The 19,536-nt window shown below is 51.0% G+C and overlaps 1 protein-coding gene across 1 annotated transcript in view; it reads right to left on the bottom strand.

Moving 5' to 3' along the window:
- NPEPL1 (aminopeptidase like 1) overlaps window positions 1-16,017 on the bottom strand; it is a 29,334-nt gene extending 13,317 nt beyond the window's left edge. The window contains exons 1-6 of the mRNA XM_036323725.1: window positions 15,617-16,017; window positions 14,937-15,122; window positions 14,401-14,571; window positions 11,442-11,531; window positions 10,894-10,975; window positions 9,129-9,271 (exon numbers count right to left, since the gene is read on the bottom strand). Of these exons, the coding sequence (XP_036179618.1) occupies window positions 9,129-9,271; window positions 10,894-10,975; window positions 11,442-11,531; window positions 14,401-14,571; window positions 14,937-15,122; window positions 15,617-15,766 (822 nt within the window). The 5' untranslated portion in view covers window positions 15,767-16,017. The remainder of the gene's footprint in view (window positions 1-9,128; window positions 9,272-10,893; window positions 10,976-11,441; window positions 11,532-14,400; window positions 14,572-14,936; window positions 15,123-15,616) is intronic.
- Between the last annotated feature and the right edge of the window lie 3,519 nt (window positions 16,018-19,536).

The raw sequence follows: 19,536 nt of genomic DNA, 5'->3' as shown, positions 1-19,536 counted from the left end.
GAAGTACTGATGGGGTGGTCATAATAATCTGGCCACTTAGTGTATATGACAACAAGTTGGACAATGAGGATGAAATGAAAAAATTCCTAGAAAATACAACCTCCCATAACTGACACAGGAGAAATCAGAAAACCTGAATAGGCCAATAAAAACTGATGAAACAGAAGCAGTAATCAAAACACTCCCAGCAAACAAAAGCCTGGGTCCGGACAGCTTCACAGGAGAGTTTTGCCAAACATTCAAAGAACTAACACCTATACTCCTTGAACTACTTCAGATTAATCCAAGAGGAAGGAATACTTCCAAACTCGTTTTATGAGGCCAGCATTATTGTAATTAGAAAACCAGTTAAAGACACTACAAAGAAAGAGAATTATAGGCCAATATCCCTGATGAACATAGTTGCTAAAATCCTCAACAAAATAGTAGCAAATCACACCCAGCAATATATGAAAAAGATCATACACCACTACCAAGTGGGATTTATTCTGGGGATGCAAGGCTAGTACAATAAATTGATAAACTGATAAATTTGATAAATCACAGAAAAAATTGAAAGACAAAAAACACAAGAGGATATCAATAGACACAGAAAAAGCATTCAACGAAATCCAACACCCAGTTTTGATAAAAACTCTCAGCAAACTGGGAATAGAGGGAGAATATCTCAACATGATGAAGGCCATATATGACAAACCTAGAGTGAACATTATACTCAATGGGCAAAAAAACCCCATTTCCCCTAAACAGGAAAAAGACAGGGATGTCCGCTTTCACCACTCTTATTCAGCATAGCACTGGAAGTCCTAGCCACAGAGAGATCAGACAAGAAGAAGATAAAAAAGGCATTCAAATTGGAAAGGAGGAAGTAAAACTCTTATTATTCGTAGATGACATGATATTATACATAGAAAACCCTAAAGACTCCACCAAAAAGTTACTAGATTTAATCCATGAATCTGGCCATGTAGCAGGGTACTCAATCAACATCCAAAAATCGATGGCTTTTGTATACACCAATAGTGAATTCTCAGAAACTAAACAAGCAATCCCATTTACCGTTGCAACAAAAAAATTAAGATACTTAGGAATAAACTTAACCAAGGAGGCAAAAGACCTGTATTTGTAAAACTGCAGGACGCTGAAAAAAGAGACGGAAGGAGACAGAAACAGATAAAAGAATAACTGTGTTCATGGACTGGTTGAATCAAAATCATTACAATGTCAATACTACCTAAGGCAATCTACAGATTCAATGCAATCCCTATTAAAATATAACGGCATATTTCACAGATCTAGAACAAACACTCAAAAAAATTTATATGAATTTAAAAAGACCCGGAATAACTACAGCAATTTTGAGAAAGAAAAACAAAGTTGAAGGAATCACAATACCAGATTTCAAGTTTTATTACAAAGCCACCATAATCAGAGCAGTCTGTTTCTGGCACAACAACAGCCATATTGACTAATGGAACAGAACATAGATCCACAGGTTGACCCAAGCCATTATGCCCAATTAATATTTGACAACAGAGGCAAGAGCATACAATGGAGTCTAGACAGTCTCTTTAATGAATGGTGTTAGGAAAATTGGACAGATACGTGCAAAAACAATGAAACTAGACCACCAACTTATACCATAAACAAGAATAAACTCAAAATAGATAAAAGACTTAAGTGTAAGTCAGTTAACCTTAAAAGTCCTAGAAGAAACCATAGGCAGCAAAATTGCAGACATCTCTTGCAGCAATATGTTTACAGATACATCACCTAGGCCAGTGGTCAGCAAACTCATTGGTCAACAGAGCCAAATATCAACAGTACAACGATTGAAATGTCTTTTGAGAGCCAAATTTTTTAAACTTAAACTATATAGGTAGGTACATTGTTATTAACTTAATTAGGGTACTCCTAAGGCTTAGGAAGAGCCACACTCAAGGGGCCAAAGAGCCGCATGTGGCTCATGAACTGCAGTTTGCCGACCATAGTCTAGGGCAGCCGTGGGCAAACTACAGCCCGCGGGCCGGATCTGGCCCGTTTGGAATGAATAAAACTAAAAAAAAAAAGACCGTACCCTTTTATGTAATGATGTTTACTTTGAATTTATATTAGTTCACACAAACACTCCATCCATGCTTTTGTTCTGGCCCTCCGGTCCAGTTTAAGAACCCATTGTGGCCCTCGAGTCAAAAAGTTTGCCCACCCCTGGTCTAGGGCAATGGAAACTAAGGAGAAAATAAACAAATGGGACCACATCAATATACAAAGTTTCTGCACAGCAAAAGAAACCATCAACAAAATGAAAAAAGAGCCCACTGCATGGGAGAACATATTAGACAATGATACATCTGATAAAGGGATAATATCTAAAATATATGAGGAACTCATACAAGTTTATGAAAGGAAGACAAACAATCCAATTAAAAAATGGGCAAAGGACCTAAATAGACACTTCTCCAAAGAGGACAAACTGATGGCCCAGAGACATATGAAAAAATGCTCAAAGTCACTGATCATCAGAGAGATGCAAATCAAAACGACAACAAGGTACCATCTCACACCTGTCAGAATGGCTACCATCAACAAATCAACAAATGACAAGTGCTGGCAAGGATGTGGAGAAAAGGGAACCCTCGTACACTGCTGGGGGGGGTGTGCCCATTTTGAAAAACAGTATAGCGTTTCCTCAAAAAATTACATGTGGAACTGCTATTTTACCCAGTGATCCCACTTCTAGTAATATATCCTAAGAAACCCGAAACACCAATCAGGAAGAATGTATGCACCCCTACGTTCACAGCTGCACAATTTGCAATAGCTAAGATGTGGAAACAGCCCAAATGCCCACTGGTAGATGAGTGGATAAAAAAAACTGTGGTACATTTACACCATGGAATACTATGTAACAGGAAAAAAGAAGAATCTCTTATCTCTTACCCTTTGAGACAGCATGGAGGGACCTGGAGAGTATCATGCTAAGTGAATAAGTCAATCAGAGAAATACAAGTATCACATGATCACACTCATATGTGGAATCTAAATAACAAAATAATCTGATGAACGGAGTGGATCCAGAGACATGGAAGCTCGGAACAGTGTGGAATCTCAAAGGGAAGGCGGGGGAGGGAGGGTGGGTGGGATGTGATCAACCAAGGACCTTGTGTGCATATATGCATGGTCCATGGACACAGACAATGGGGCGATGAGGGCCTTGGACAGGGGTGGGGGCAGGCTGGAGGGGACCAAGGGGGGTGGGGGGAATGGGTAATATGTAATACTTTCAACAATAAAGAATTATTAAAAACACACACACACACAGAACAGTGGGATGTCCAGAGCTGCTGCATTTGCAGTGGCCATGCTGTTACACAAACACGGCCAGCATGGCTTGGAGACCAGGCTGTGACCTGGTCCCCAGGCTGTCCCGGAAACAGGCCCACTTCCTTGCACTGGCATTTAAAGCTGGCACCATCTGGCCTCACTGATACTTTTGTTCTCTCTCTTTGCTTCTCCACGTCAGTTTCTTGAGCCATCCACTTGGGATAATGTGAAATTTTCCCAAATGTCACTCTCACATCAAGGCGCCCCCGCCCCCCCCGCCCCGACACACACACACACACACTGGCAAGGACACCTGCAGCCCCACCACCCTGCCCAGCCGTTGGCATCTCCTGGGTAGACCAGTCTAATGAGAGGCTGCTAGATACAGAGGTGCCTTCCTGCCACAGAGGTGATTGTGATTTTCTATAAACTGGTGGAGAGTGGTCACATATTTTTACATTTTATAGGCTCCCAATGCTAATTGACAAGTTCATATTTTAAATTAACAGCAGGTCATCACATATAAGGATTCGGGTTTGAAATGTACTGAGCAATGTTTTGAACCTTTATCAGATTACATGAGCCCGGAGTTTTAATGGAAAGTATTTTTAGGTATAAACTGAGCTGCTTTTACAATTAAATTGAGTGAAAATGACCCAGCTAGCACTATTGAAAATAAGCTGTCTCTTTTGACCTAAACTGCGAGAAAGCATAGGACTGTTTAAAAGGAAAAATAGGGTCTCGGATCTGGAAGCAAACCACTTGCAAAATGGCCCACAGAAAACTGCTCGAGATGGTCACTGGAACTGTGTCCCTGTCACTGGCGCAGCCTCCCAGCCGGGGGCAGACAATGCCATACCACAGGGGTAGGTCTACTCATGTGCTTGCTTTGCAGCACCCCGGTACCCCGTCCCTACTTTTACAAAAGAAACGATCCCCATCTTGACACTACGGTGGCATTTCCCTTTTGCATTGGGCTGACGCTTGTATCTATGGCCCGCAAATGAGAAGTGGGCTGCAGGCAGCACTGAGCAAGGCATGGCACCCAGGGAGCTGCTGGTGCCCGGCCTCGTTGCCAGCCTCCAGGAAAGGAAAGCGCTGCCCATTTCACTTGCGTTTCCTTGCTGAAGCAGTGAAGTTATTAACTTGAAAACATCTCAACCGCTGATGCAGCCACTTTCCATACTCGGTGTGACGGAATGAAGGTGCTCGCAGAGCACCGAGGGTCAGGTTTATGGCTGCCGGCTTCACGGCTGGCCCCATGCACAGTCTCAGCGATGTGCTTCCATCCTGAGGCCGGACACAGCCTAGAGTTCCCACTTCGTCTGGCTTCTGTTCTCACCAGCACCCTTCCTCCTTGAAAGAATAGCTGACGCACGGTGGTTATTCACACATAGGTGTCTGGCAGATATTTCCTCAAAAATGAACAAAGCAAGCCTCTTACTTCCACGAAAACGGTTCCATTGTTATTTGTTGCTAATGGTAAAATTTGAGCTTTTAAGAAAAGAAATCAGAATTTTGGAAAACTTGTATCTGCCTCAGGCTTCCGAATACTCAATGACTTTTTAAATGAGACGAATGGTGATATTAAGAAATGTGATTTAATGGAAGGTGTCAAGCTTTAAAAGTCTGCATAATTCTACAAACAACGTCTTCCAAATGACCCAAGCGCGACATTACAGAATCATGCGAAATCCAAGCTGGACCACTCAATTCTAATGTAACAGCACAAACGTTCACTGGCATTGTTTCAGGTTCCACAGTAGAGTGAGCCTTTGGGAGCCACTGCTTGGAGGGTTTGGTGTAGCAGCAAGACGAACGGCCCCATGAAGTGAGTGAAGCCAAACTTTCTTTTGACATTTGACTGAAACAACATATCACGATACACTAAATGCAGCAGACACATGGCCACACATATCTTCTATGAAGGCAAGCACTAAAGAGATTTGCAGAAATGTAACATGATGCCACTCTCCTCGCTGTTTTCCACTTTGGAAAATAGTTATTTTATAACATTTACATTAACATGCAGGTTTAAAATGGGTTTATATTATGTTCATTTCTTAAAAATCTTTACTGTTGAGAGTATTACAGATGCCCCCTTTTTATCCCATAACCCCTCCCCAACCTGTTCCCACCCCACCCCAAGCCTTCACCACCCTATTGTCTGTGTCCATAGGTAATGCGTCTATGCATATAAGATCTCTGGTCAGTCTCTTCCCACCACCCTTCCTTCTGAGATTCGTCAGTCTGTTCCATGTTTCCATGCTTCTGATTCTATTTTATTCATCAGTTTCTTTTGTTCATTAGATTTCTTGTTCATTTATTTTGATTTTTAGATTCAATTGTTGATAGATATGTATTTATTTCCATTTTATTGTTCATATTTTTAATTTTCTTCTTCTCCTCCCTTCTTAAAGAATACCCTTCAACATTTCATGTAATATAGGTTTGGTGGTGATGAACTCCTTTAGCTTTTTCTTATCTGCAAAGCTCTTTATCTGACCTTCAATTCTAAATGATAGCTTTGTTGGGTAGAGTAATCTTGGTTGTAGGTCCTTGCTTTTCATCACTTTGAATATTTCTTTGCCACTCCTTTGTGGCCTGCAGAGTTTTTGTTGAGAAATTAAATGACAGTTATATTGGCATCCCCTTGTAGGTAACTAGCTACTTTTCTCTTGATGCTTGTAAGATTCTTTGTTTTTAACACTTGGCATTTTAATTATGATGTGTCTTAGTGTGGGCCTCTTTGGGTTTAAATGAATTAGTAAATATATCTTTAAAATTTCCCTGTTTTAATTTCTTGTAGGAGAAATATCAACAGACATCAACCTTATATACAAAACCTTTTGGGATCCATATTTTTAAGAGTGTAAGGGGGCCTGAGACTAACGTCTTTGACACCTGCTAGTTCATGCTGATCCTGATTTGTCTTTGAAACTTTGGAAGTGGAGCTATGAGTGTTCCTGCTAAACGGGGAGCTGGTGCCACCAGCAAAATGACTAATTCATAGGAAGCCGCTTCTCACTCTGACCCTCCAACAAGCCAACATCAAAAAGAAGCCTCTGATCCCAGGAGAAACCACCCCACAATTCTACCGGCCAGCACTCAGCTGCCTCTGGGGCAAGGGTGGGAGGGAGGGGGCGGCCAGCAACAGAAGACTAGAGAGGCTCATTGTCTGGGGAGAACTTAAGAGCAGTAATACACTGACTAAAAACCAGTTTGCCTGTTGTCATCAGTGGTAAATTCTTCCTCCCCAAAAAACCTGTAGCTGGTAAAAGTGAGTCCTTATCATCTAAATAAAAGCTTCAAATTGCTTATTTTAATTACTTATCCTTTTAGAAACATTATTCTAATGGATGGTAATAACTGCTGGCTTCACAGCTGGCCCCACACTCACAGCCCCAGGGCCATGCCTCCACTCTGAGGACCGTTCCCAGCGGTCAGAATGGCGCGGGCTGGCTTCCGTGTCACAGTGTCCACGGTGTCCGCGTGCTCTTCCCTTCAAACGTGGACTCACAGTAAACCCGAGGGGGCCATGAGCTCACGTCTCCTCGCCTCTCTCAATCCAGGTGAACGCGTGGAGTTGTGTTTGAAACGTTCTTACTCCACGGATATTTGAAAGCTGATAGAATCAATCTCAAAGAACTGAATACATGGACAGTATAGCAATTTCTGGAGTTTCTTGGCTAATAGAGATTTTAGCAGTCTTCATCAAGAGATACTTACGCTAAAGACTGTTCCTAAGTACTTGTGTGTGTTGCTTCATGTCACAGAAACTCCTCAAAATTAAAATGAATAGTGTTTTTATGGGCCATGAGTGAAGACAGACTGACAAATCTGGTGCCTTTGTCTATCTAGTGATTGTGAAAATGTGGAGAACTTTTCTGATTAAGTCATTGACAGATCTGCAGATGCCAACGCCTGAGAACAAAACTATAGCTGACATCTACTAACACAACCAATATGGAGGCATTATTTTTTTCTATTAAAAGAATTATGGCCCTGGCCGGTTTAGCTCAGTGGATAGAGCGTCGGCCTGTGGACTGAGGGGTCCCGGGTTCAATTCCAGTCAGGGGCATGTACCTTGGTTGCGGGCACATCCCCAGTGGGGGGTGTGCAGGAGGCAGCTGATCGATGTTTCTCTCTCATCTGATGTTTCTAACTCTCTATCCCTCTCCCTTCCTCTCTGTAAAAAATCAATATTTTTTTTTTTAAAAGAATTATGCATTGGCTGGTAGCTCAGTTGGTTGGAGTGTCATCCCAATACACCGAGGTTGGGGGTTTGATCTTTAGCCAGGGCACATACAAGAAGCAACCAATGAATGCATAAATAGGTGGAACAACAAATGGATGTTTCTCCCTCTCTCTCTCTCTAACCAATACATAAAAAGAAAATAAAAAATACAAATTACATTAATTCTGTTTAAAAGTGTTAATCCATTACTGTTTTCTTCATTTGTACTGTAATATTTATTTTAAGAGTTTTTACTGGCATGAAAATATGTATGGAATTCAATAAAGGAGAATTCACTGTCGGTTAATTCACTATTGGTGTGTGCTTTTTAAAAACCTTTATTATAATTAGTTTCATTTCCTGATTAGTCCTGAAAATAATTTTGTTGTTTGAAGAAGGAAGAGTGTTATAAATCAAACACAAAACTAAACAAACAGATCATCCACTGTAGGAACCAAATACTAGACAGACTAGAAGTGCAAAAACCAGTAGCACAATGCCTACCCTAAGTAGCAACTGACACTGGGGTTCAATGTCTGAGAGGCGGCAGGGAGTGATGGGGCTTGTGGCAAACTGCAGGGTGTAGGCTATATCCATGGTGTCAGCCACCACTGAGCTGCGGCAGAAGGCCTCCAGGGGGGACGCAGGATAGGCATGGCCGGACCTTCTGAGTTTACAAAAGGTCAGAAACCCAGTCTTTTGGGAGAATTCTTCCTGTTTTTAAAAGCTGGTAACTAATTCAAATGTTAAAACCCCATTTGGGCCAACAGGACACATCTGTGAGGCACGTGGGCAGCCAGTTTTCAGTGCTCTGTATGAGCTCACTTGTCCTCCCTTCTAAAGCTTTCTCTCTGGGATGGTTGCTTCTCCTCCTTTCAGAGTTCCTCCTGCATACATGTCACATGTCTGCTCTTTCCGAGTCCCTCCCTAGTCTTTGTCCCTTAGAGCCCGGCCCAGGCCTGGTGCAGTGTGTGGTGTGATCGATGAAGGTGGCTGGCTCTTCCTGTGCCCAGCTGAGTGTGGAGGAAGGCAGGCCTCTCAGAGGCCGACGGACACGGGCACAGATTGACATCCCACATGCATCCATCCCCGAGACAGCCAACTCCAAAGGCCGCCCACAGACGTGAGCTGAGACCTCAGCCTCGTAGCCACACCGCAGGGGGCTTGCCTCTGGGCCCACATCCCCCTGGCTTCACCTCGCGCTGTGCTTTCTGTACAGACCACCCCTGAGCATTCGGTCCCTGGAAACATGCTCATTCATCTTCACGCAGAACAGAGACGCCTGATTCCTTGCACGCTGCCTCCCCAGTTCTCCTGACCCACCCTTTAATCGCTTCTGCAGCTTGTTTCTGGATCCCATCCAGACTTCCTGTTTCCAGACCCCTGTCTGAAGTGGGGCACGTAACTATCCCTCTCAGAAGAACTGGATCCACTACCTCCCTTCCCGAACCCAGCTCCCCAGAGGTGCACCCAACACCAAGCTCCTGGCCATCTTCCTCTAACACTTGAGAGCCGTGCACCCCCTAGATTTCTGCACCCGGGACTGCCTGAGCGGCCAGCACCTCACCTTCCCTTTGATGCTGAGACCCCCGGTGTCGTAGACGATCCCCTTGCCCACCCAGGCAATGGTCTGGGTGGCTCCGTCGGGGGTGTGGCTGAGGACGGCCAGAGCTGGGGGGTGGAGGGCGGCTTTGCCAACACCATAGATTCCTACGGGAAACACAGGGAGGGGCAGTCAGACTCAGGTTGAACTGAGCAGAGGAGACCCAGCAGCCCCCGCCCCCAGAAACATCAGTTCCCCCACAGGAAGTGTCCTCAGGCTTTGGGGTATTGCTCCTGGAGAGCTGCGCTGTCCACGCTGAGCTCCCTGCCCCCTTTCCTGCCCCTGGCCAGCGGGGGATGAGGAATGCAAATTAGTTCCAAAGCTCTGGACTGCAAACAAATTCTATGCGAAGCATTGTTAGGCAAGAAAACCCGCTGAGAAAAAAAATATTGTATCGTTCCCAGAAAGAAATGAACAGGATTGCAGAATGAAATGATTTTTGGACAATGCCTCAAGGTTGCTCCAGCCCACACTTGCTCTCCCTTCCCTGAACCCTCCATGCACTCAGTACACCGCACCACCCTTTCCAAGCTCACTCCAACTACTGCCTCACTGTTCAGTTTATGCCCCATCTGCTCCAGAAAATCATGCCTGCCGTGGGTCCATGCCTTGGGGCCCCAAGTAACTGAACTGAAGGATCACAGCAACCAGGACAAGAGCCAATAATGGCTGCCTGACAAACTCCTACTCGCCCTGCAAGACGCACTGCAAAGGACCCCTCCTCTGTGAAGCTTTCCCCTATGGGAGTGGCCTCTCCCTCCACTTGTAATTGGCACCTCTAAGATGACCTCCTCCCTAAGTGTGGGCAAGATCCTGTGTCTCACTTCTTCTTGGAGGTGATGCTGAGACATCACCTCCAAGATTAGGTTACTAAGAGACCTTGCCCTGAGGGAAGAAGCTACTGCGCTGTGCCTGCTGAGGAGAGAGCTGGAAAGGAGCATCCAGGGAGCTCAAGGCCTGCTGGCAGAGCCATGAGTGTGCCTTGCTGGGAGCACAAGCCCAGCCCCAGTCAAGCTTTCAAATGACAGCTGCCCCAGTCCCTACCTTGGTGGCAGCCTGGGAGAGACCCTGGCCAGATTCTCTCCCCGCCCCCGCCCCCCGCCCCCCACCCCCCACAAGGCTGTGAGACATCCAGCATCCCTTTCTGCACTACCTTCTGGGATAATCTGTCCTGGCAACATGGAGAGCAAATACAGTGAGCCTCCCCCAGCCAGCCTGAAAGCACCGTGTCCGGGTCATCACTGCACCACCAGGGCCGGGCAGCGGGAGAGGGTGGGCCTAGTCATCAGGGAAGTCTCTCTGAGGAGGTGGCTTTGAGCTGAGGTGTGCAGGTAGGGCAGTCCTGCCCTGACAGTGTCTTGGGAAAACATATCCTAGATACAGGGGTCAGTAGTACAAGGCCCTGGTGTGGATGTGACTGTGTGTATTCGAGGAACAGAAAGGCCCCGATGAGCTGGCCCGAGGAACAGGACAACAACACGTGAGGAGGCCGGAGAGGGAGCAGGCGGGGGAGGCCTTGGACCCTACGGCTTCCAGAATCTGAATCAGAACCTGAACCACTGCCTCCTTCTCCCCAGTGACAGTCTGCTTCCCAGGGCCTGGTCTTGGGGTTGGACACAGGCCGGTTTCTTTCGGGGTGAAGCTCAGGACGACACACCACGGGCCCACTGCCACTCTGCCAGCCAAGTGCCCGGAGCACCCAGTCCTGCAAGGACCAGCCCCCACCCACCTCCAAACCCTCTGGTCTTCAGCTCCTCGTCCCGGATGATGGTTGGGGCGATCCCCAGATCTTTTCCAACTTTCTTAATCTCCTGGATATGTTCGTGGAAAAAACAACAACACAAAGACACGTGAAGACAGCTTAACTCAAGGCGAGGCCGAGGCTTTGGGCCAAGGACTAGCTGATGGCTGCACGGTGGGGGAGGGACCAGGCTTGGGAGCCAGCGGCTCTGAGTCTCTTGCTTTGAGTGTGATTAAACCCAGGAGAGAAGGCTGGCCCTCCAAACTCTGCAATTTCCTGTAGCTCCTGGCTGGAGTCCTGCAGAGGGGCCTTCGAAAGAGGCTCCTTCCCCCACCCGCTGGCTGAGGCTGCTGGCCCGAGAGCTGGGTGGACAGTAGGCCTTTGTCTGCAGCAGCCCCAGGCTTCCCCAGGCAAAGAACAGAGACGATGAACACTGTCCCCCTCTGGCCCCCAGCTTGCCTGTGACCCTGCCTGTGGTCTACCGATACCCACCCATCCCGGTCCCACCCCCCGGCCTGACCCCCAGGGCCACGCACCTCAAGGAAGGTGTCTGTGTTCATCTCATTGCAGGGTGTGTCCACAATGCGGGCTGCCAGCCGGATGCCGTCCGTGGCATTGGTCAAGCACTAGAAAGAAACAGAGGCTGTCACCAGGGCCTTGAGACCAGGTGGAAGGGGCTGTCCCTCCTGTCCATTCTCCTGGCGACTGGAAGATGTCAGAGGCATTTGTCACCTGGGGGAGGCGGCGGGGCTGCTGACAAACAGCAGGGGCAGGTGGAGGGGAAACAAGAGCCAAGCTGCCTGCTCTCACTCCCCAGCTCCTGACCCACCAGCGAGCTACAGAATGCCAGCGGCCCTTCCGCCTGGCTAGCATCCGGCCTGGCATTGTGGGGCCACCTTCTTTTCTTCCCAAGCCTCCTTGCCTGCTACTGCACGCCACACGGTGGCAGGTGACCCTTGTGCTTGGCCTGCAACGTGTCCTGGGCATTCCCACCTGTGGCCTCTGCCAATCCCCACACCCTCTCTCAGGAGGAGGTGCTGACCTCTATTACGAACATGTCTGGGCCCCTCAGATGCACTGTAGAAGCCTCAACCCCCACTGGGATGGTATTAGGAGGCCTCTGGGGGGGTCAACAGCGTGGGTCCCCTTGATGGAATGAGTGTCTCTACAAGCACACTCTCTGCCCTGTAAGGCACAATGAGGAGGTGGCCGTCTGAAAGCCAGGGAGGGAGCCTTCAGCAGAACCCACCCTGATCTCCGACTTCCAGCTCCAGAACTGTGAGAGGTAGAAGCGTTGGTTAAGCTGCCTCGTCTGTGGTATTTTCTCATGGCAGTCTGAGCTGACCAATACACCCTCCCTTCTCTTCTCTTGAAGACCCCAGCCATCCCGAGGCACTGCTCAGAGGCCACACCCCCAGAAGCTCCTCTGGATCTTTCCAGAGTAAAAGCACTCCCCGCTGGCCCTCGGGGAGGCGTTTTTCTGACGTGAGCCCCTTGTGAGTGTGTGGTAGACCCAAGCCCACCCTTGTTTTCCTGGTCATCTGATGCCATTCTGCTCTGAGACAGAAGCGAGGGAAGAAACAGGCAGACCTGCCTTGTGCAGCCCATCCTCCACCCAGCACCCCAAGCCGGCCACCACAGGCACCCCAGGCAAGGGCGCACCCGTGCCTACAGACTCGTCCCAGACACTGGCTGCCCCACCCCCACCCCGCCCCGGCCTTTCTGCTGAGAACTCCCATCTCACTTTTGCTTCTGCCCTGACCTGGAAGTTTTCTGCCTTCTCTCCTTTGTCTCTGCCCCAGTCCATCCCCCAACAACCCCAAGCTTCAGACAGGTGGCAATATTAAAAGAGAAAAGCTGTGCAGGTTTAGCGGGGGTGCAGACAGCACTGAGTTCATCTGCGGCTTTTCTGGCCCCATGGTGTCAGGGCGGGCAGGCTCAGGGACAGCGTCAGCCCGCCACCTCCCAGGCCCTGGCCAAGTGCTGCGCGAGCTCTGCCTGCTCTGAGGTAATTAAACCCCAAAGCCTAGAAGGGAGAGATACAGGACTTGACAGCTCAGATATGAGATGTGCCTGTGGGGTCCCGGTGACTGTCAGCGGGCTCTCCCCAGGGGAGGACCAGGTCCCCACCTGTGGGCGTCACACACACAAATCCATTGCTCATCTCTGACGCAGCCTGTGGCCGCTGTCTGGGAAGTGCGTCAATGCCCTGAGACTGGTCTCGAAGGAGGCCAGGTGGCTGCCTCACAGACCTCCGGTGAGCAAGCTCTCCCACGCAGCTGGCGCGGGTTCGAGGGCAGAAAACACACAGAGCCATGTGGACTTGTGTAGAGTTTGTACCTCATCACTTCCCCACACACAGGACCATTCATTCATTCATTCCATCCATGCTTATTCGAGCACCCACTGTGTGCCACACTGGATTTAGAATCCAAAGATGTCCAAGAGACTCAAGTCCAGCAGAGACCATAGCATGCCATTCCATTCAAGGCTACAGTGACCTGGAGGAGACCAGGATGCCCCCGTCCAACGGGGGCTGAAGAGGTCCCCACAGTGAGGAAAAGGCCATATGGGATATCAGCACCTCCTGTGCTCACAATTCCAGACAGACAGCGGCTGCAATTAAAAACTGACTCTAGCCCTTGCTGGAGTGGCCCCAGAAAGTCACGTCATGTCGCTGAGCCCCAGTTTGCTCAGCTCTGTGATGGTAATAACAACAGGACCCACCTCACGGGGCTGTTGTGACAATTCAGTGATCTGACCGTGAGTGTGCACACATCGGCTCAGAGCAGGGCCTGCTACCTGACAAGCACTTGGAAGACACTGGTGCGTGTGTGTAAGGCAACGGGGAGGGACCTGGGGGCAGCAGGACCAGTTAAGGGACCACTGCAGTGGTCCAGGAGAGCAGGTGTGGGTGGGGCACCCCGAGGCAGTGGGCAGTTGAGCCAAGTCCTGGGAAAATCATACGTCAGATCAGGCCTCTGCCCTCCAGGAGCTCCGGAGCGACAGTGACCGCTTTCCGGAGACAGAAGGGTGAGATGGGGAAAGGACAGCGCAGGTGTGGCTGCTGGAATGGGACTGGAGGTGGCGAGGGCAACAGCTCATCGGTGGGATCTGAGATGGTCACACCACAGGGGAGGGAAGCTGACCCTCAATCCATATGAGGACTTCTGAGTTGGAAATCACTTCCGGCCTTGCCTTGCTCACAAAGGGTTGTCCTGAGGTTCCGGCGAAAGAACATATGTTGAAGTATGCCGTAAAGGGTATGTGACACGTGCGTGCACAGGACGACTAGCATTCGAGCATGAAAGAGCCTGGCACTGCATAGGTGCTCAATAAACACTAGCTGCACAAACCCGCATCCTGAAAACAGACCACCCTGAGGGAAAGGGAGCCCGCAGCCGGCTAGCAAAGGCCTCCCCAGGAAGGGAGAGAGCACGCCCCAGACATCCCTCCCAGCGGCCCAGAGACTCCGCCGAACATCCAGACACCCACTTGCAATGTGGACACTTCTACTGGCCCATTGTCTTGTCCCACCAGGAAAAACTCCACCGTGACCGTCTTCTTCTCTGTGCGCCTGGAAGCACCGGAGCGGTGGGTGAACAGCGGGAAGGCTCGGGCCAGAGCACAGGCAGAGGCGAAGACATCGGCCCGCTCGCAGACCATCTGCAGCACAGAGAGGAGAGCGGTGATGAGGGCGCGCGGGCGTGGCAGGACACGGCCCCCAGGGAGCTGCAATCGGGCGGTGCTAGGCTCACAGCAGGCTCAGAGGCCACCCTGCATACCATGTACACACAGGAGGCCCAGCCAGCCTTCACCCGGGGCCGTCCCCGGAACCATGGTCTCACAACCTGACAGTAGACCCGAGTCTGGATCCGAGTCTCAGATGTGCCTACAGAACTGTTCTGGGGGAAATGGCTTCTCTCCGCCCCGAGTTTCCCGTGTGATAAAGGTGGGGTGACCGAGCCGGTGGCGGCAGCTCTGAGCTCTGGGCCACGCTGTGGCGGGAGCCCTCCTCTTGGACCACTCACCACGATGCACCGGTGCGTTCCCGGCGGCAGGCAGGTCCGCACCAGCCTGGTGATGAAGTGCGCTGCGGAGGGGCTGTTGTGCCGGCTCACCCGCGAGGGCAGCGCAGCCACTGTGGCGCAGTTCAGGTAGAGGGGGCAGCTGTCCGTGGGGTTGGGGTTGAGCGTGCTTAGAGCAGCCTGCCACAGCTGGGAGGGAGGGAGGGAGAGAGAGACAGAGCGAGATCAGACGCCGCCTGCAGGTGACCCGGGCTGGGCGCGGCGTCACTAGCAGGACGAGTGCAGCACCGCGCTCGCTGTGTGTGTGCTGGCACCAGGCCCTTTGTGGGGCTGAGCAGTGCAGTGGGCAGTTGCAAACAAGGCCAGTTGGGGGGCTGCGTTACTTCGAACGCGGGAAACGCACGCTGGGGGGCCCCAGCCTGGTGCCCCTGGAAGCGGGGACGAGTGGGCACTGCCACGGGGCCTGGAAGGAGGCCGTTCCTTCGAGGAGGCCCGGTGCGCGCGAGCTGGTCGCGTCGAGGCGGCGGCCTGGGCCTGGAGGCCGGCCTGGCGCTGCGCCCGGCAGGAAGTGCGGGCGGCGGGGGTTGGGCGCGGGGATCGCACGGGCCAGGCGGCCTCCGCGCCCCCGGCCCGGGCCCCGCGTCCTCGGCTGGCGGCGCAGGGCGGCGGCGCGGCCCGCTCACCTCCTCGGTGACCCGGGGCTGCAGCTTCCCGCGGACGTGACTCCAGGGCACGCGGTGCAGGTGGGGCAGCTGGCCCAGCAGCAGCAGGGGCCGGCTCTGCGGGTCCGCGTCCCCCGCGCTCGCCTGGAACTGCAGCCCCACGTTCGCCATCTTCGCGGCCCGCGGCCCCCCGCCGCCCGCTCCGCTCGGGCTCCGCTCCCGCCGGGCCTCGGCGCCGCCCCGGCCCGGCCCTGCCCGGCCCCGCCTCCCCCGCCGCTCCGGGCCGCTCGCGAGACGTGCAGGGCCCGCCCGGAGCGCGAGGGGGCGCGACGGGGGGAGGGCTGGCCGGCGCGCGGAGCGGACCCCAAGGTCCGGGCCCCAAACTCCAAGCAGGCCCCGAGCTCCGCAGGCCTCCGCCCGAGCAGGCCCCGAACCCGGGCAGGCCCCCAAGCAGGTCCTGCCCTCCAAGCCGGAAGCACCGCCGCGGACGGCGCTCTGGCGAAGGGCCTGGCCGGCAGCCCGCCCGAGCCCGCGGACCTCGGCCTTGACCTCCAGCGGGGCCTCAGCAGACTCGGGCCCAACCGCAAGGCCACCCCAGCAGCGCCCACCGTCCCGTGCCCATGAGCCCCGAGCAGGCCCCGCTCCCACGGGAGGCAGGCCCCAGGAGTCTCAGGACCCCGTGGTGAGCCCGGGGGACCCACACAGGCAGGCTTGCCCTAACCAGCCTGGCTCGGGTTGGGATGGGCGTCGTGGTTTTTGGACCCGTGCCAGCTCCAAGTTGTTAAAGCCCCTGCCTGGCATGGTCAAGCCTCTCCTTCCTCACTGAATGGGTTCCTCCATAACCCTCAGGCCCTTGCTATGTGCCGGGCGCTGTCCTGGAAGTGACAGAGGGTCAGGGACGTGGCCTTCCACCCAGGTTGCTGTGTCGGGGGTCACCACTTATAAATCCAGGTTATTGCCTTGTTGAGTCGTCGTGTGCCCCCCCCCCCCCCCCACCAGCCTGGGCAAGCTGCAGGCTCACCCAATTTAGGGAAATAAGAAGGTACAGGAGAAGGGGGGAAGTCAGTGGTTTATAAGACAGCACCTGAGTTATCTCATTGAAGAGGGGCAGTGCCTGAAGGGTGTTGGGGGCACCTTGTGGATGGTGGACGATGTTGGTAAGGGTCCTGGCTCCTGCTGTGGCTCAGGTACAAGATTTGGGGATTGATGACCCAGTTGTGGAAGCTGTACCCGTCATTATCCAAAGGCCTTTTGGTTGGCACCCCTCTTCTTACTGTTTCCTTTTCATGATCAGCCTTTGAAATAGCAAAGCCAACTCCCTAGTGTGGCACCCAAGGCGCTCAGCCCCTCTCCTGTCTCCCTGACTTGCAATCCAACCACAGCCACACTTTCACCTTCTCTGCTGCTCCCTCGGTTCCTTGGAAACACCCCACTAGACTCCGCGCTTCGAGCTTCGGCATTCTGCAGGCAGGTCTTTTTGTCTGCTTTCTCCAGCGCCTGGCAGAGCAGGTGCTCAAAACAGTTTTTGAATGGCGCAATGAATTCCTTCGAAACCCTCAGCTTTCCGACATAAAAGTCGGTGCTAATTGGATCTTATTTTCTTCAAAAGATTTTGCAGCAACTGAATGTTTTCACACATTTGTAAAGGGCACGAAGCGCACATACGAAGATCTATCACTCTTTTCTTGTTTGCAAACACATTGCAGACAAGCACAGGGCTTTCTAGCAGGGGTGAGGCAACAGGGGACCGTCCCAGAGGGTGAGGGAGGTAAGGCTGTGCCTGATGGATGACACGGGACTCCCACAGGCAAACAAGACCGGGGAAGGCAGCGAAGTGGGGAGAGGTCTGGCAAGAAAGTGCAGACCCAGGGTGTCCCTGGAGAACAGAGAAGGGGAGGAACGGGTGATGGTGGTGGGCTGGGGAGTCTGAATCACTCCATCTACTTTTGCAAACTGTGGAAGGATCCAAGAAGTGTTTCAGAAAGCCAGACCCTGGCGCTCTGTGTGGGGGGAGCTGGAAAGGAAAGGAGCTGTCGGTGATGAGATGATTTGGGAGGTTCTTTCCTTTCAGATGGCCCCAAGACAGGACGAACAAGATGATTCAATGCAACCACATTTATTGAACACTTATTCCATACAAAGCAAGAAAAAAAATGGGATGTGCTTGTTGGAAGCAGACATTACTGATTCTGGTTTTAAGCCACCCCTGAACCAAAGAAATCCAAACTAAACAGAACATTAAGGAATTATTCCATTTCAAATGCCTGACAGTTTCCTCAAATGCAGCCCGTGACAGACACAAATACCTCCCAGGAAAGGACACTTTCCACTGCACTTTCCAGACTTCAGACTGAGACAGGAGCACTTTGTTCAGATGCATTTAATGAAGCGGTTAGTCCACAGGTTGGAATATATTTCACCATCAATAAAAAACTCACCTTAATTACATTTTCTTTTAAAAATGCAAATGCAAAATAACTTACCAGATCTTTAATGCAATCCGAGAAGTAACAAGTTTTTGGTGACTTGAGACTCCTTCCAAACTCAAGTGGGTGTTCAGACTTAATTTAGGAATTGAGGAAAAGGCTAAAAACTTCTGGAAGAAATCAGAATAAAGTTCCCAGGACTTATTAGGAAGTTTTGGGATATAGTTCATATTCTAGACACATTTCTAAATGACATCATGTGAGATGGCTCCGGGTGTGTGAGTTGTACACGCCTGTGTTCACTGAATGCTGGAGCTCACCTGCACTAAATCCCCTAATCCCTGTCAGACTCAACCCACAGCCACGAAGCTCCAGGTCCCACCACACCTCATATGAGACGGAAACACTGACCACCCACCTGCCTTGGGAGCACTTGTTTTATCTTTCTAGTGTTTTCATTCATTCATTCAATATAGATTTATTGAATATCAATTCTGAAGAGCTCCAGGCCGGGTCAGACTTTGGGGATACGGTGGGGGAGGGGTGTGGTTGTGTGTGTGTGTGGCAAGGGTAGGGAGCAAATACAGCAGTAAAGCCCAGCAATCCAGTCACTGGGAGCCGAGTCTGGAGGATATTGGGAGTTGGGTCCTGAGGGTGAGGCGTGTGCCAGGCAGGCTGAGCCCAGACAAGGAAATCCTTCAGCAAGGGCCCAAAGTACTAAAGGGTGTGGTCCATCCAGAACCGTCAAAAGCTTTAGTGATATGGGCTGGGCGTGCGATGTACACCGAGCCAAGGAGTTTGGACTTGACCTTGTGGGTAACTGCAAGCCAGGGGAAATGCCTCAGTCAGGACTGGTGTGAAGTAGAAGTGGGGCTCGTGCCTAGTTGAGAATGGCCTGCCTGCTCTTTCCTTCTTCATAGGAGGAAGGGCTCAGCACCAACCACCTGCATCCTTGGCATCCTGGAAGCAGCTGGCCTAGAAGGGAGCCCACCTGCCAGAACTCTGCCTTCCCTCACCTGGCCCCCCCGCTGCCGGCACATCAGGGAATGCCTTGGTCGCACTCTGCAAATATTGTCAGATGTGGCCCTGGCCAGAAGCTCGTTGGTTGGAGAGAAGTCCAATTAAGGAATTATTCCACTTCAAATGCCTGACAGTTTCCTCAAATGCAGCCCGTGACAGACACAACTGCATTCAAAAGGTGGAAGGTTTGATCCCTGGTCGGGAGGCAACCGGTCAATGGTTCTCTCTCACATCAGTTTTTCTCTCTCAAATCAATTTTAAAAAATTGTCAGACGTGCCACCTGGAAGGTTTGCACTCAGGGTTCCCCGAAGGATTGAAAAATGAACTAATCGCCATGAAAATAAATTTTCTCTAGAAACTCTTGAAAAATGCATTAACTTAAGGAAAAGTTGAAAAGCCAGTAGAAATTATACTCTTACCTACATTCAGATATTTATTTTTCTGCACCATTTAACCCTAAATACCTCACTGCATCTTTCTTAGGAAGAAGGGAC

This window comes from Myotis myotis, unplaced genomic scaffold (genome assembly GCF_014108235.1).
Source record: "Myotis myotis isolate mMyoMyo1 unplaced genomic scaffold, mMyoMyo1.p scaffold_m19_p_9, whole genome shotgun sequence".
NCBI lineage: Eukaryota > Metazoa > Chordata > Mammalia > Chiroptera > Vespertilionidae > Myotis > Myotis myotis.
Note: the sequence above shows the minus strand (reverse complement) of the source record. Positions and strands in the feature narration are given on the sequence as shown.